The following is an 18760-nucleotide window of genomic DNA, read 5'->3' on the forward strand; positions in this document are numbered from 1 at the left end:
CTTGCTCGGGCGGAGCTTGCTCGGGCGGAGCTGGGCGCGGGAAGCTCCCGTGATCCGGCGGTAGGCGGAGGCGGGTCCGCAGTGCAGGGGACGTCGAGGGAACGGAGCGCAAACGAGAAGCTAATGGAAAGCCAGGCTGGGGCCTGGTTCCGCCTCCACACCCAGGCGGCCACATTGGATTGGGCAACGCGGCGACGCTTCCGCCCGCCTCCCGGTGTCACGCGACCGTCGCCACCTCCCGCCCTTCCCTCTCTACCTCCCGGCCCGCGGGGCCAGTGATGAGATTTTCGGACAGGTGGGCAAGTGGCCACGGCGATCGAGATCTCGTCCACGCCCGCGACCATGGCCGAGGTGAGGAGGCGACCACACAGCTGCCGGCCGCCCCCCAGACCCGGAAGCTTCCTCTGAAGCCTGGGGCCGTGCGCCCAGGTGCAGGTGGGCTGGGCTGAAGGGAAGCGGGATGGTGCGCGTGGTATCTAAGCGTCCCTTCGTGTCTCCCTTTCAGTATCACGCCCAGAATAAAGCCAAGCTCATCTCTGAGACCCGGCGGAGATTCGAAGCCGAATATGTGACAGGTGGGTACCGCGTTCTCGACGTTGAGGCAGCTGTGCAGCGACGGTCCCTAACTTTCCAAAGGTGTTTGCAGGTGTCTCTGGGGAAAGGCTTTAGGGACCATTCCGCCCCTCACACGGATAATGCCCTCCACGTTCCCAAGCTTTTCTTCGTAACACGCCATCCACGCTGCTCCAATTGGGCAGGTGATACGCCCACTGCTTCCTAAAGGGTTAATGTAAGTTGGAAATTGGTGAGTTTCTAGCATCTCGAGTTTATGGAACTTGCAGGACACTTTCAAGGCCCACGGCACAGGTGACACTGTCCAGTGCACAGTTTCTCTGCTGACCTTTCACCAGCAACAATAGAGAAAAAGAATCTGGAAACGGCCATAATGCTATTCACGTGTACTTAATTGGGAATACAAATTCCTTAGATATTTTGCCTGATTCCACTTCATACAACCCAGTATGCTACCCACGGAGTAGGCCTTCCAGTGCTGGAACAAGTTCTCTTTCATCCCACACTGCACCTAGCTAAAGCACCTATACCAAAGTCCAGAATTGATTTATTGGTTGAACATTATGTGTTCATATGGTTGGACAAATGTCCCAGATACTTGAAACTGATGGCTTAATCCTTGTATAGTGATTTTTTTAAACTTGCAGGATAATTTATTATAAATGTGAAATGTTGAATCTTGACCCTGCCACTTAATAGCTTTGTTGTCTTTTCTAAGCCCCTGTTTCTTATCTGTGAAATATGAATAATTAGGACAATTAACTGAAAAAACATATCTGACTGTCTAGCATGCGGTTAACCTATTGTAGGCTCTCACCGAATATTTTGTCTCAAGTCATTTTGGTTGCTGTAGATGGGGTTAAGCTTCTGCATCTTAACTTTAGGGCTCTGCAACTTTAGAATGCCCTAGATTAAATGTCAGTGATGACCTAGAACAAATAAGGAAATGTGTTCCAGATAACCTGGTCACTAAATCTTTTCATCCTCCCTGTCAATTTCCTTTACATCCCAAACTTTGCACTAGAGAGTTGCAAAAGCACTTGATTCACTTTTAGCCCAGAGATCTCATTTAAATAATATAGCTGGTTCCAGGAAAGAGAGAATTCTAAAATGGCTTTCTATAGAAATATAATTCTAAGAGTTACGTGGTGTATAGTATTTTAAGAAGTAACCCAAAACTTGACCTAATGCACTAGCGTCTTCCCAATAGTCATGTACTTATGCCCAACAAAGGAAGCAGGATATATGTATATGTGTGTATGTATGTATATATGTATACATATATGTGTGTATGTATGTATATATGTATACATATATGTGTGTGCATATATATATATATTATATATATATATAGTTATAGAAGTTTAGCAATAGAGAAGATAGTAAGTTATCTTGGTCCAGCCTTCTCATTTTTAAAATGAAGAAAGTAAGATCTAGAGAGATTAAGTGATTTGCTCCAAATCCTTGGTCTTAGTGGCTAGGCCTGAGCTAGTTTTCTGAATTTCACTGTAGTGAAAATCTTTGGGCAACACCATTGTATTGAATTAGATCATATCACTCCCCAACATGAAAGTCTTCAATACAATCACATTGTGTTTAGAATAAAAATCTCGATTCCTTATGGTGGCCTACAATGCAAGGCCATGCATGCTGTAGTTCTTGCTCACCCTTCCATCCTAATCTGTAACTACTCTCCTTGTTTAGTACAGATTTCACCGCTGCCCACAGTAAGAAACATATCACACATTGCAAACTAGGACACACTCACACATATACACATAACTGGAGCAAAAGTTCATTAAAGAATACTTATTCTGAAAACCTATGACTCCTTGTTGCAGTGATCCACAGTTTGAAAAACATGACCAGCCATACTGCTTCTTTTATGTTCTTCCAACAGACTGAATCTGTTTTTATCTTAGGACCTTTCCACTTCTCTTTGTTTGGAAGGCTCTTGCCCAGATAAGTGTGCACAGCTAGGTCCTTTTTTTCTTTTCCATCTTGGCATAAATGTATCTGAGAGGCCTTTACTGATTATCAAATAGCCTCCCTGTCTTGTTTATTTTGTCTCCTTTACAGCTCTTTCCATAACCTGTAATTATTGTGTTCATTTGTTTACTTGCTTATTGTTCATTTCCTCCAGTAGAATGTATATGGGTCTGGGGCAACCTGTGGACATTAAGGGCGGGGACTGACTCACCTCTGTATATCTTGCACAGTTTTCAATATATACTCAATATAGCAATGCTTAAATACATATATAGGGAGATTAATCCAAGTCTGCACTATGAGTCGTCCTGACTCTCCACCCCTCTCCCCAAAGTCTGGCAAAGAGCAGCCCTCACAATATGTTTCATAAAGATGAGCATTCTTTCAAAGGAAAGCACTCAATGCATTAAGTATAAGGAGGGTTTTGACCTGAAATATACACATTCAGGTACGTGTGAATGCATGTGAGCAGGTTATCTGAACAGCTATTGTAAATACTAATTTAATTAAAGACTTGCTCGGGAAAGAAAAATAAAAACCTGTGAAGACTTTCTCCCTTTAAAGTTTGTTTCTTGAGATACTGCATCTCAAAGTAGGAAAGTAGGAAAAATGGTAAAAAGGTGGTTTTGATCTGCTTGTGTTCACCCTTTCAGGTTTCCTTTTTAGAAATTAACTCAAGTGCTTAGAGAACCTGCACTTTCCTTCTTCCTTTGTCTTTCACTTCACCCTTTCTATTTTCGCTACCAATTTTTTTGTTTCAAAAGAGGCTTAAGCTGACTTGAGCAAACATGTGATGTTTTTCCTGAAGGAAAATAATTATCTGCAAATATGTCACTTTAAACACTGGCTGTACTCCAGAAACCCTTTTGGAGGTAGGTTCTTGGGAATTCCAAGCACATTTTTGTTTCCTTAAAATTAAGTTACCAATTATGGATAGATGGCAAAAGGAATAAAAGTGCATAATTGTTTTATGCATTACAAATGGTCCTTTTTTTCCTCCTTGTTTCTGTGAGAAATTCCATGCTGAGTCTCAAATGAGGAGCATTTCCCGTTCTCTCTTCCTCCTTCTGGTGGCCAAGGCAAGAGACTACTCTCTTGTGACAATAGTTTATTTGGTTCCTCAAATACTCATTCTGTGCTTAATTCTGGGAAGCAGTGTGTTAATAGTGGAGAAAGAAGTGAAGAAGGATAGAGCCTCTTCCTGACCTACTACAATCTAGTAGAGGTGTTAAAACAGAGCTATTAGAATTCAGGCAAATTGTATCAAGAGGAGTAAGAGTGCTAAAATCATTTCCGTAGAAGTCAAAGACAAGGAAAAAAATCACATGTGGTTGGGGTGATTGGGTTAGCAAGGAGTGTGAAAAAACTTCATAGAAAAGGTGGTGTTTTGGGGGCACCTGGGTGGCTCAGTTGGTGAAGCGTCTGCCTTCAGATCCCATCAGGATCCTAGGGTCCTGGGCCCAGAGTCTGGCTCCCTTCTCACTGGAGAGCCTGCTTCTCCCTCTCCCTCTCCTGCTCCTCCTGCTTGTGCTCTCTGTCTCTATTTCTCTATTAAATAAATAAAATCTTGAAGAAAAAAAAAGGTGGTGTTTCTCATGAACTTTGGAAAATGTTTGAATTTGGCCAGGTAGAAAATATGATACAGATGGATCAGATATTCTGAGCTAAGGCACTGTAGTGAGAAGGTACAGAACATGGTCTGGAAGCCATGGGGGGTCCACCTTGATGAACCTTAAGGAGGGTAAGTAAGCACACCCACTAAAGACAGTTGGGAATATAGTGTAGAGAGCTTTGAACAAAAGCGATGTTTCTACTTCAGTGAGTTTGGAAAGCAGTTGAGGGGTTGGTGGGCTTTCTTATTTTAGGTTTGTTTTTTGACTTTACAAGTATATGAATTCATTTAAATGAATTTGGATGATACCAAAAAAGCCCAAAGAGTCCCCCATAAGCTTACTATCCAGAGATAGCTCTGCTAACAGTGGATGCATTTTTTCCATTTTGTTTTTGTTTTTTTAATAGGCTTCACACCCAGTGTGGAGCCCAATGCGATGCTTGAGCTCATGATCCTGGGATGGAGACCTGAGCCAAGATTAAGAGTCAGACACTTGGGATGAGCACTGGGTGTTATTCTGTATGTTGGTAAATTGAACACCAATAAAAATTAATTTATTAAAAAAAAAAGAGTCAGACACTTAACCAACTGAGCCAGCCAGGTGCCCTCAGTCTTTTTTTCCTATGTGTTAAAAATTTAAAGAGTAGTTAAAAGACTATTGTGTATGTAATTTTAGGGCTTGCCTTTTTTAATTGACACAATTTTATTTCCCGGTATTGATGATGTAAACTGTTTTACATTACTATTTAATACTTAGTTCAATACATAAGAGATCATTTTCTTTTATCTTAAATACTCCCTATTTGGATATTTAGATTCTTTCCAGTTTTTTGTTAATATGGTTTTTTGTGCAGTAGTTTAGATTGTTTCCTTAAGATTCATGTCTAGAAGTAGAATCATTGGTTTCAAGAGTATGAATATTTTTAAGATACTTCATATATGTGTTGCCTTTTCCTGCCCAGAAGTTGCACCAAGATTCATTCCCACCAGCATGTGTGATAGTGTTAGCCTCACCACAGCCTTACCCATTTGTCTTGTCGTCGTCATTCCTTAACTGAGGGTTCTTTGTTTTAGTTTGCATCTAGTTACTAGTGAGAGTAAACGTCTTTTCATGTATTTACATCGATTTGTAGTTAAAATTTTTTTTCATCACTATGGCTTCTACAGCTGGTTTGAACTTCTCTTGTTTATGTCACTTCCACTTTTTTCATGTTTTTAATATATTGAAAACTACCCAATCCTTTGTGGTTTCTTTCATTGCTGTTAAATAATTTTCTCTCGTCCGATAATTTCCTAGTCCTTTCATTTTTGTTTTGTCTTGATTTATTATTTTTTACAATTTGAAATATCTCATTTTAAAGATTTTATTTATTTATTTATTTATTTATTTATTTGAGAGGGGGGGTGGAGAGAGAGAAAGAGAAGGAGCAGGGGGAGGGGCAGAGGGAGAAGCAGACTCCTCACTGAACAGGAAGCCCATAGGACCCAACTGAGCTGAAGGCAGACACTTAAACAACTGAGCCACCCAGGCGCCCCTTGAAATATCTTTTTAAGTACAAACTGTATGAAACATGAATAAAGTGAATACCCATATACTTATCACTCAGCCAAAGAAATAGAGCTTCCTGTGTACTCCTAGCCCTGCCATTCAGGGGCAGTGACTTGTCCTGCATTTGGTGTTACTCATTCTCTTGCTTTTCATTAGCTTTACCACCTATGATGTATCCTTCACCAGTACTTCATTAAGTTTAGCTGTTTTTTAACTTTAAATAAAAGCTGAATGTATTTTTCCATGACTTGCTTCTACTACTCAAGAGACATTCATATTGTCAAACATAAATGGAATTGATTGCTTTTTATAGCTGTGTAGTAGTGCGGGGAATGAAAATATCAGTTGATGGATTTGGGATTGTTTCTAGATTTTGCTGTCATGTGCAATACTACTACAAACATTTTTAAATATGTCTGGTGCCTAGACTTTCTCTAGGGCAGTGGTCCTCAAAGTTGGTCTAGGAACTGTAGTTCCTTGAGACCATTTCAAGGAGCTTGAGAGGTCAAAACAACTTTTATAATAACATCAAAGTATCATTTTCCTTTTTCACTGTCATTCTCTCACAAGCATACAGTGGCATTTTCCAGAGTTCACATGGCATGTGGTGATGTCATTGCTCTGACAGCTGATAGAATGTGTGCTTGTGTGTTCTCATGTTTAAAACTTTCCTCAATTCTAATACCTAATAGAGTAACTACTGGTAAATATAACCCATATAAATAAAAAAAGTTCTTTGGAGTCCTCAGTTATTTTCAAGAGTGTAAAAGGGGCCCTGGGACCAAGAAATTTGAGAACTGCTGCTGCTCTAAGGTTTGCACCCAACAGTGAAATCTGTGGGTTATAGATGAGGCACATGTTCAACTTTGCTAGGTAATACTGAACTATTTCCCAAAGTGATTATACCAGTTTTCATTTTAACCAGATATTTGTGAGTGTCCTTGTTTTTCCACACTCTAAAATTTGATGGTGGTAGTTTTTTTTTTTTTAATATTTGCCCATCTGATTAGGGTGTAGGGATATCTCATTTTGGTTTTAACTTGCATTTCTTTGGGTACCAATGAGATTGAGCATTTCTTCATATCTTTATGGACCATTTGGTTTCTGCTCCGTGAAAATCACTTCTTCAGGCTCTTGTCCCTTTGTTCTTCCATATAAATTATACAGTCAGTTTACCATGTTTCTGCAATAAAACAACTATTGTTGGGATTTCAAATGGAATTGTGTTGAATCAGAAAACCAATGCTGGGAGGCTTGACATCATCAGGGTTGTGTCTTCCTATTTAAGAACCTGGTGTATCTGCTAAACTCTTCTGTATTGAAAGATTTGTAATTTTCTTCCTAAAGGTTAACTCGCTTTTGTTAAATTTATTTCCGGGTACTTACATGTTTTATTTCTGCGGTTGCTTAAATGGTATCTCTTAAGAATTTCTGTTCTAAACGATTGTTTGTGGTTAACAGAAAGTACATTTGACTTTTTTACATTAATATCTAATTGGAAAGCCTTACCAACTCATTAATTTCAATAATTTATCCCTAGATTAGTTTAGAATTTCTGTGTAGACCATGATATCACCTTGAAATAATGACAATTTTCTTTCTGACTTCCCAATTCTTACAACTTTAAATGCTTTCACTTTACACTGGCTGGATCCTTTAGAACACTGTTGAATTGAAGCCGTAATAAAAGCCAACTTTTCTTATTCCTGATCTGAGAAAGATAGCCTCAAACATGTCACCATCAAATATCTCTGTAGATATCCTTTATGAAAAATGAAGAAGTTTTCTTCTACTTCTGGTTTGCTAGTTTGGGTTTTTGTTTGTTGTTTTATCCTTTGTTTCAGATCTTGCATCTGGGATCATTATTGTTTCATCTTAAGTATAACCTACAGATTTTCTTTAATGTCTTTGTCTTCTCTTTTTTCCATTAAGCAATTAACCTTGAAGAATGCCTTCATTTTATTAGGCTGAAAGAGAAAAAGTGATTAGAGAAGTAGAAGAACCAGGATGATCTCTGAGAGAATTTCAAGGACAGGATGATTACCAGTGACTGGAAGGAACCTCTGTAGGTAAAGGGTACATAGAACAGGGATTGTCCTTACCAACTGCCTTCTCTGGAGAGGAAGAATGGAAGGAAAATGACATTTAAAGTGTAACTACACTATTGGAAGTTTTACATAAGCTCTCTAGATTATGAACCACCCAAGGGATCCACTCAAGTTTTATTCATCTTTGCATCTTTAATAACCTAGCTCCATTTTGAGCTAGCATTTGGTGGGAGACCATAAATTAGCTCTCAGAGTTAATGAATTATGTGTTAGCCTCCAATAGTGAAAGCTTTTAAAAGATAGGTAGATAGACACTTGATTTTCTTAAATTTTGTTCCATCTTTAACCTTCTCAAGTTTAACCTTTTAAAGTTGTCATGATCAGGGATCCCTGGGTGGCGCAGCGGTTTAGCGCCTGCCTTTGGCCCAAGGCGCGATCCTGGAGACCTGGGATCGAATCCCACATCAGGCTCCCGGTGCATGGAGCCTGCTTCTCCCTCTGCCTGTGTCTCTGCCAATCTCTCTCTCTCTCTGTGTGACTATCATAAATATATAAAAAAATTAAAAAAAAATAAAGTCATGATCAGAATAAAAGGACAAGATTTTAGGAGTTTATCAATTTTTGTCTTTATTTTACATATCTAAAGATACCAAGCCTCTATCATAGAGAATATAAGATTGTAAGTTTTTACATTATTTTTTAATTCAATTAATTAATGTGTAGTGTATTATTAATTTCAGAGGTAGAGTTCAGTGATTCATCAGTCTTAAATAATACACAGTGCTCATTATATCAAGCTATCAAGGCTTAATGTCCATCACCTAGTTACCCCATCCCTCTATCCACCTCCCCTCCAGCAATCCTCAGTTTGTTTCTTATGATTAAGAATCTCTTATGGTTTGTCTCCCTCTCTGATTTCGTCTTGTTTTATTTTTCTCTCCCTTCTCCTATGATCCTCTGTTTTGTTTCTTAAATTCCACGAGTGAGATCATATGATAATTGTCTTTCTCTGATTTACTTATTTCCTTTAGCATAATACCCTCTAGTTCCATCCACACCATTGAAAATGGCAAGGTTTCATTTTTTTTTTTGATGGCTGAGTGGTATTCCAGTGTGTGTGTGTGTGTGTGTGTGTGTGTGTGTGTGTGTGTCTGTGTCTGTCTGCGTATACACACCACATCTTCTTTATCCATTCATATAAGATTATAACTTTACATGAAGTCTTGAGTGGTAAATTGGTTATGGGGTTAAGAATTGGTAGACCTGCTTATTTTTGAATCTTTATTCTCAGTAATGACTGTTATCAGTGCCTGGCAAATATTTTTTGACTTATCTCTTTAAGTTGTTGATACCTATTCTTCCCATATGTTTATCATGAATGTTAAGTCAGATATGCAACTTTAAAGAGTCTGTTACTAGTATACTGTCACTTCTAGGATATCAGTTTGTATTTAGTCAATTGTTATTTGAAAAACTTGCACGAGAACAGTGGTTTACAAAATCTGTGTCCTCTGGATGGTAGAGTGCATGAATGATTTTTCCTTACTGAAAATTTAATCTCTAACTAGAGTTTTGGTTTAATTTGACCTCTAGGAGGTAGAGCAGAGCTCACAGAACTTAAAATATTTCCCCGGTAGCCATTTATCAAGGAATGAAAGGACAAAAAATGGCTACATTCCAATCTAAACTATTTTTAGCTGAATTTGTGTTGACTGTAAATATTTGGCATATATCTATAGAATTTGTTTTATATTAGTTACTTTATATTTAGTAGTTGGGCCATGATTTACATTTTTACCTTTACCATCATACTACTATATATTCACTGATGTAGGACATTCATAAACAATTTTTTAAGTTTTTGTACAGTCATCCAACTCTTAATTTTGACTTGGGTCATGATCTCAGGGTTCTGAGATCAAGTCCCATGACAGGCTCCATGCTGGGTGTGGAGCCTGCTTAGGATTCTTTCTCTTTCTCCCTCTCACTCTCTCTCAAAAAAAAAAAGTTAAAAATAGAACTACCCTTCAAACCAGCAATTGCACTACTAGGTACTTATCCAAAGGATAGAAAGTGCTGATTCAGAGGGCTACACATACCCCAATGTTTATAGCAGCACTAGCAACAATAGCCAAATTATGGAAAGAGCCCAAATACCCATTGGCTGATGAATGGATAAAGAAAAGTGGTGTGTATGTATATCTATATACGTGTGTGCGCAGTGGAATATTACTCAACCATGAAAAAAGAAGGAAATTCTTTTTGCATTTGGAGCAACTTGGATGGAACTAGAGTGTATTATTCTAAGTGAAATAGACAAATAGAAATAAAATGAGATAAAAACAGAGAGGGAGGCAAACCGTAAGAGACTCTTAACTCTAGGGAACAAAGTGAGGTTTGCTCAAGGGGAGGTGGTTGGGGACAATGGGCTAAATGGGTGTTGAGCATTAGGAGAGCACTTGTTGGGGTGAGCATTGGGTGTTATAAGTAAATGAAGAATCACTAAATTCTACTCCTGAAACTAGAACTATGCTATATGTTAACTAGCTGGAATTTAAATTGAAAAAAAAAAAAAAAAGCTTAACAAGATCTGAGCATCATGAAGGAAAAAGCAATTAGTCCCTAGGCATATCGTAATGAAAATGTGAGAACACCACAAAGAAAAAAAATCAAACAATCAAAAAGAAGGGACAGATTATCTATAAAGGAACAGAAATCAGACTGATACTTGATTTCTCCTCAGCAACAGGGAAATAATCTCCTGCAAGTGCCAAGGGAAATAGCTCCTCTTCTAGAATATTTAGTCAAAATTGAAGGCAGTGTTTTTTCCAGGTATGCAAAGATGACTGTCCCTAATAATGAAGTACTAGACTACATCATGAATAAGTATACAAAACACAGAAGGCAGAAAGATCAAGAAACAATAAAAAGCAAAGAAATGGGAAAGCAAATTTGTAAAGAAAAAAATCTGAGTTAATAGTAAAAAAGAATTGTGACAGTATTAGCAGGTAAAGAGATTGGAAGGACTTGTATTATTTAGAAGGAGGGTAGAGATACTAATTCTAGGTTTTGTCAGTAAAATGTGAATATTTCAAATAAGGGTAACCACTGAAATACAGAAATAGAATAATTTCCAAGCCAGTGGAGGAATGAAAAGGCAAATGAAAAAAACACCTCTCCAATAGGATGCAAGAAAGGAGGAAAAAAGCAGCACAGCAACTAGAAAACACAGAGTAAGACAGCTGAAAGAATCCCAACTTTATCAAGTTACCATAAATATAAACAGATTTATACTTAATAACAGAGCAGAATTTTAAAAATCTTAATTGCATTTGTACTTACAAGACACTAACCTAAAATAAATTAATGTAGAAAGGTTGAAAATCAGGAGATGTAAAAAAGTGTACAAAACAGGGTGTACTAACCAAAAGTGATACTGTGTTGGTTGCACTTTTGTTAGACAACATATTTAGGGTGGAAAACATTAGTACATTTAAAAATAGATTATACTGTTATTAAATGGAACCCAGAAAGGATATAACATTTAGAACTAACAACATAAATATCTCACAGTATAGCCTTCACATATATAAAGCAAAGGTCCTAGAATTATTAAAGAAATTCAAGAAATCCACAAACATGTTGAATGATATTAACAAACCTCTTTCAGAAATACGCAGAGCAAGCAGGCAAGAGATTCTTAAAATTTTGTTTTGTTAAGTAAACTCTACCCCCTAACATGGGGCTCAAACTCACGAACGACCCTGAGATCAGGAGTCTCATGCTCTAGCGTTGGAGCCAGCCAGGTGCCCCAAGATTTTAGATTTTAACACAATGAACAAAGATGATCAAAGATATATATGTATGTGTGTATATGAATGTATTCTCTCCTGCCCAACAAATGGAGAATATATATATATATATATATACATATACATACTTTGGAAAATATATTTGCTCTTGGAGCTTTTTTGCAAACATTCACCACACATTAAGTCATAAAGGAAGTCTCAAAAATTCCAAAGCAGCTACATCATAACAGGCCATGTTTTCACATCATTAAGCAACTATATTAGAAGTCAGTCCCAGGTTTTGCCACCAAAAAAGAAAAAGAAAAAAAGGTCAAAATAAGCAGGTACTTAAAAACAAATCAAATGTTAGGAAACTGAAATAACACACCTCTAACCCACCAGTTAACAACTTCCCTTCCCTGTCATGTGTGTAATTCTTACCTCTGCTAAATAACCCATGGGTTAGAGAGGATATCACAATGGAAATTACTAAATAGTTAAAGCTGAGCAACAGAGTATCTATGATCTTATGTTCATTCATTAGAAAACAGGCCTAAATAAAAATCAGCTACAGATTCACTTCTACAAAATGAACATAAGTAAATACAGAGAAAGTAGAAGGAAACAAGTAGCAGCAGATATTCATGGTGCAGGAAAGAAGATAGTCGATACAATAAACATAAGCTGGTGTTTTGAAAGGACAAGTGAAGCAGACAAGCCTAGGATAACTGATTAAGAGCAAAGGGAAAATGCAAAGACATAGGAGGAGCAAAAAGCAGACATAAAATTAAAGATGTGGTATAAATTTTTTAAATGATAAGAGAAAGCAATCACCAGCTTTATCACGGTAAGTTATAAAACTTAGGTTAAATAGAAAACTTTGTGGAGAAGAGAAAGATCATCTCACATTGTTTAAATGAGAATTAAAGCCCTAAATAGATCAATTAAAGAGACTGAGTCCAGCAGCCATAGGTCCCTACCACTCTCCTCCTTGCAGAGACCTGTGTGCAAATAGGGCCCAAACAGTTGACTAGTCCCAGGAATGCAAAGATAATAATCAGAAAATGCAGCAGAGGAACTTACCACATTAACAACATGCTTCTCAATGACATTTCTGAATAGGTACGGTTTCAACAATCAAAACCACATAAAAAGGTAAACATTGAAGGGCGCCTGGGTGGCTCAGTTGGTTAAGCATCTGCCTTTGGCTCAGATCATGATCCCAGGGTCCTGGGATTGAGCCGCACATCAGGCTCCCTGCTCAGCGGGATGCCTGCTTCTCCCTCTCCCTACTGCTCCCCCTGCTTGTGTTCTCTCTCTCTCTCTCTCTCTCTCTCTCTCTCTCTCTGTCAAATAAATAAATCTTTTAAAAAATTGTAAACATTGAGAAGCCTTTCATGTGCCTTTTCTGTCCCTTCTCTTTTCTTTTTAGCTAACTATATATGTTTTCTCTTTCTTTTTTCTATGCTTACTTGAGCAAACAGAAATATATACGCATTAACAAAATCAAATGAGGAAAAATGTTTATTTCACCAAAGACAGAAACCACACTGGCTATCCAACTTTGTGTAAAGCAAACAGAACTTTGCACAAACAAGAAAAACTTTTTTTGCTCTAAGTATATCTTCTAAAAACCTACAAATGTTAGGTTTAATTGTGAAACTTCAAAATAACTCCCATAAAGTCAAGGGAAAGACCGTGATCTCTGCTATAATTTCTAAAATTCAACACTATATGAAATAACCTAGTTATCAATATGGCAAGGAAAAGAGGCATAGGGTTTGCAACTCTTGTTATTATTTGCTCATATAGCAACACAAAAATCTCTAAAAGTGCCTCATAATCTAATAGAAGAAATTTGCAACATTTTTTCTTTTAACAAGAAAATTGTGTTACTGAAAAAGTTTGAAAGAAGACCTGAATAAATAAATGGAGAGATATATCATCTAAGATAGAAAGCACCTCCCCTCTCTACAACAAACCATAGGTCAGCAAAGTTTTGTTTTTGTACAGCCCTCTCTCTAAGAATGTTTTTTGTATTTTTAAAGGGTTACTAAAAAGAAAGAAAGAAAAGGAAAGAAAGAAAGAAGAAAAGAAAGGGAAAGAAAGAAAGAAAAATGAATTAGCAATCTGTGGCCTTCAAAGTCTAAGATATTTAGATATTTATCATCTGGCCCTTTACAGAAAGTTTTCCAATACCTGTAATAAACCAGTGGTTCTCAGTGTGATCCCTGGACCAGCAGCAGTCAGCATCCTGTAGGAACTTCTTACAAATGCAGATTCTTGGTTCCTGTCCATGCATTAAGCACTCAGGGGGAACCCTGGGTGGCTCAGTGGTTGAGCTTCTGTCTTCGACTCAGGGTGTGATCCCAGGTCCTGGGATCAAGTCCTACATTGGGTTCCCTGCACGGAGCCTACTTCTCCCTCTGCCTATGTCTCTGCCTCTCTATCTCTGTCTCTCATGAAAAAATAAATAAAATCTTAAAAAAAAAACACTCTGGGAGTGGGGTCCATTAATCCCTTTTTATTTTATTTTATTTTTTTAATAAATTTATTTTTTATTGGTGTTCAATTTGTCAACATACAGAACAACACCCAGTGCTCATCCCATCAAGTGCCCACCTCAGTGCCCACCACCCAGTCACCCCCACCCCCCGCCCACCTCCCCTTCCACCACCGCTAGTTCGCTTCCCACAGTTAGGAGTTTTTCATGTTCTGTCTCCCTTTCTGATATTTCCCACTTATTTTTTTCTCCTTTCCCCTTTATTCCCTTTCACTATTTTTTATATTCCCCAAATGAATGAGACCATATAATGTTTGTCCTTCTCCAATTGACTTATTTCACTCAGCATAATACCCTCCAGTCCCTTTTTAAACAAGCCCTCCTGGTGATTCTGACAGGTGCTGCAGTTTGAGAATCACTGCGGTAGGCAGGTGGCTTAATCCCATCTTAAAAGGTCACCTGCCTCTCAGTCTCTCACCAGATGACTTTACAGCAATTGGAGATTTAGGGTAGGTTGTGGCCTACTAACAGAGGATGCCCTTAAAGAAATATTTTGATATTTCAGCCTCATCACTTCCATTGTTGACATTAACACAGTCCGGCCAATAGAAATGGTCCAGCCAATGCAGATGCTCTTCCAGGGCCCTGCCTTGACTTTAAGTGGACTAGTGCTCAAAGTCCTGGAGAAATAAGAGGGTCAAGGAGGTTTTAAATTACTATCATGTTTGCCAGTTGCATATTTGCTGCTTTTGAACATCATTATGATGTCTAGTTAATAACTGTTCTCTGGTTTTCATTATCAGAGTACTTTTGTATTTTTTCCAACCCTTATCTAAATTTTGGGCACGTTTATAATAACTACACTATACTTACAAGATTTTCTCAACTGATTAATAGGTCAATTGGAATTTAATCTTAGATTCATGAATAGCATTCTACCTTATGTTAATGAAAATTCATTTATATAGTATTTAAAATTTGCAAAGTGTTCTTGATCTTCATAAGATTGTGGGTAGGCAGACCTTATCTCCATTTTACAGAGAAGAGAATCAGGCCTAGAGTGACTTGCTGAGTCCCCATACATAGTAGTATGGGTCTTCTCATTCCATCACCCTGCCCCCATATCCTGAATCTGGCTAGATGTGTTTTCATATTCGTTAACTTTCAAATGCACTTCTGACATGTTCGTAATTTCACCAGCTGACAAGTACAAGAGAGAAAAAGAAAAGTTAATAATGAAGTTCACCGTTTTATAAGTAAAACCTGTAATTATCCTGCAAAACTTAAAAAGTGTATAAAAAGTATGTAAGAGACAGTGTGAATGGGGTGTGAATGAGTGTGTGTGTTTGTGCACACAGAGGAGAAAGAGATGAACAGCTGAGAGAGAGAAGTCATCTTTACCCTGAAGCATTTAGTACCATCTGAGAGCTGAACCTCCATTGCCATTTATCTTCAGTCCTTTCTCTGCCAAATTCTGAACTATAGTATGTGTTTGGTGGCGATGCACTGTATAACTAGAGCACCAATCTACAGAGCAAAATTTGTATAAGAAGAAATAAATTGTAGCTAGACACAGTGAACCACAGGTGGTGTGTTGGTAGTTCATTAAGGTTTCTTACAAAGAAGTAGCCAAAATGAGCTTTTTTGCTGTTTGGAAGAACTGCAGATTTGAGGCTTAAAAGCTCATCACTTGAGATTAATGTTGGTTCTCAAAGTTTTCCTGGTTCGCAGCAAGATGAAAGTAGTAAGGTTAAGGTGTTACCAGAATATAGACATACATACGTGTCTGTGTATACAACTAGTCTCTTCCTTGTTTGTATGCTTTAATTATGGAGAGGTAAAGCCAAAATGATGTCATGAGTAGGTGTGGGGACAGAGGTGTATGGGCACAAATATGTGTTTATTGGCTTTAGTTACCTTTTGAGGGTTCCTCTTTAGTTTATTCCTGTAACATCTGGATTTACCAAAGGACTGGTTTTCTGAAAACCACCTCACACTTGAGGATTTGGTTGTCTGGGGGCTGTGCTTGAAAGCAGCAAATTGTGTTGTCATAAGCACCCTTATTGCACTTGACCATGCTTTCCTTATCTTGAATGTTCAGTTGACTCTCTTTCTCTCCGTCTCCTTCTCTCTCTCTCTCTCCCCCTCCCCTACCCCGCCCCTTGTAGTCATTGTCCTCCTCCCCTCAGCCCTCCTCTGTGTCCTCTTCTGCCCTTTCATCCTGCTTCCCTCCCTCCATACAGGACCTCTTGCCCAGTCCTCTCCCTTCTCTGTCTTTTCCCTGCTCTCTCTTTCCCCGTCTGTCCATCTAGGGGTAAATGTTTAACAGGCATTTCATATATAAGTACACGTTCTGACAATAACAGTAATTAGTCATTTTAGTATAAATGGAGATTTCTAATTTCAAAGACCTGCACAAAGCTATATCTACTTTGCATTTAGTAGTAACAGGCACTGTTTCTTTTAAGGTATCCCTAGTAGTAATACCAGCAGTGGTATTACTAATGATAGTAATAACAATCATGGTTTATTCTTCTTACTATGGCTAATATTTTATTGGGTTTTTACCATTTTCCATGTATTGTTCTAGGTAAGTGGTTCTGAGTTTAGTCTGGACCCTGGGGGATGCCCAGGACTCTGCAGGAGCCTGTGAGGTCAAAACTATTTTCACAATAATGCTAAGAAGCCATTTGTCTTTTTTTTTAATCATGTTGACATTTGAGCTGATTACATAGAAGGAATGATGGGCAAAACTGGCTTGTCAGCCCAAATCAAGGCCGGTGGTCATTGTAGTCTTCATTGTGGGCACTCTCAGTTTAAAAAAAGAAGAAGAGGGATCCCTGGGTGGCGCAGCGGTTTGGCGCCTGCCTTTGGCCCAGGGCGCGATCCTGGAGACCTGGGATCGAATCCCACGTCGGGCTCCCGGTGCATGGAGCCTGCTTCTCCCTCTGCCTATGTCTATGCCTCTCTCTCTCTCTCTCTCTCTCTCTCTGTGTGTGTGTGTGTGTGTGTGTGTGTGTGTGTGTGACTATCATAAATAAATTTAAAAAAATTTTTAAAAAAGGAGAAGAAACCAATTTTATTTTAGAAAGCTCCTGATAAAGCAGTAAATGATATTAAATCTTCACCCTTCTGTACATGTCCTTTTAATGTTCTGTGTAACAAAATTGTTCTGCAGGACACATTAAACACTTATACATGTTTGAGTTGCCAGCTGAATTAGTCACATTTTTCATGGTGAGTAACCTGTGGTTATTCAGACTTGGGTATTTAGCAGAAATTTTCTTGAAAATGAAGAAATCAGCCTGTAATTTCGAGGAAAACGCTGTATTAGTGGAGCAGAGAAGGCTGTGCAGTGTGGCCAGACTGGAGGGTGCTTCTTCAGGGGACAGGTACTCTCAGGAGCCCTCTTAATGTGAAACAGTGTCAACTCTTTTATATCCAACTCGTATTTATAAATTACAGAAAATTTGTACTTTGAATACCAATGAATTTCTAAGGAACATTTTCCAGGGTTTACCTACTATAGAATCAGTCATCATATAGATTAGAAAAATAGAGCCCAGATACCCAAGGTAACACTGTACAAATGCATGATTCATGGTCTAATCTTAGTGCTTTAAACTTTCAAGTACTTTCATATATACATTTTCATCTGATCTTCACACAACCCTGTGATTATCTAAAGCAGTTTAAAGATAAGGAAATTGAGGGACGCCTGGGTGGCTGAATTGGTTAAGCATCTGCCTTTGGCTCACATGATCTCAAGGGTCCTGGGATCGAGCCCCATGTTGGGCTCCCTGGTCAATGGGAAGTCTGCTTCTCCCTGTCTGTCTACCCTCCACCCCTCACCCTGCTCATGTACTCATGCACGCTCGCTCTCAAATAAATACATCTTTTACAAAAATAAAAAGTAAAGATAAGGAAATTGAGACTCAACAAAGAGCCTTTGAATGCACTTTATATTTTCTTGCTCTTTTGGCTATTATCTCTGATGTCTTGAAATAAGAGCAAATAGGAGAAAGAATCTATAAAACTTGGCATCTAACTGGATGCAAAAAAAAAATGGAGATGAAGGAGCCAGGGAATTTTCTGAAGTTCCCACTTGGGTCCCTGGGAGAGAAAATAAAAATAGAGAAGGAAAAGATTCAGTTATCTTGAAAGCCTTTTCACTGGCACTAGTATAACCAGCTTTGGAGGAGTCCTAAAATGTTCAGACTGTGCTATTACATACAGTCTCTATATGGGAAGTTATGGCACTTTGATTAAAGGGAAAAAATGCTAAGTGCCTCAAGAAAGGCTTAGTTTAAGTCCTGGGGCTGTTCACAGAGGGACAGAATTCCTTTTGGACTCAGGGAAATTTTTGTGGAAGAGGAAGCATTTGAAAGCCTTGCAGAATGGTAGAATCTGAATGTACAGAGGTGGTTGTGAGGAGACCAGGTTCAGTTACAGAAAAATGGAGCAAGATGTGGAAGGAGTACCAAGTACCATAGCCTGTGTGTAAGCAGATAATAAATTATTAGAAACAATTATTCCAATACATTATGGGAACTGTTGACTGCTGCACACATGGTCAGTTTTCCATTTTGCATCTCATTTTTTAAAATGACATTGCCAGGGCACCTAGGTGGCGCAGTCAGTTGAGCGTCTGATTCCTGGTTTTGGCTCAGGTCGTGATCTCAGGGTTGTGAGATC

General features: G+C 38.5%; 1 protein-coding gene across 2 annotated transcripts in view; it reads left to right on the top strand.

The window, feature by feature from the left end:
- The first annotated feature begins 90 nt into the window (after positions 1-90).
- MOSPD2 (motile sperm domain containing 2) overlaps positions 91-18760 on the top strand; it is a 53491-nt gene continuing 34821 nt past the window's right edge. For both annotated transcript variants that reach the window (XM_055338430.1, XM_055338429.1), the window contains exons 1-2: positions 91-351; positions 506-575. In XM_055338430.1, coding sequence (XP_055194405.1) covers positions 343-351; positions 506-575 — 79 coding nt within the window. In that variant the 5' untranslated portion in view covers positions 91-342. The remainder of the gene's footprint in view (positions 352-505; positions 576-18760) is intronic.

This window comes from Nyctereutes procyonoides, unplaced genomic scaffold (genome assembly GCF_905146905.1).
Source record: "Nyctereutes procyonoides isolate TBG_1078 unplaced genomic scaffold, NYPRO_anot_genome, whole genome shotgun sequence".
NCBI lineage: Eukaryota > Metazoa > Chordata > Mammalia > Carnivora > Canidae > Nyctereutes > Nyctereutes procyonoides.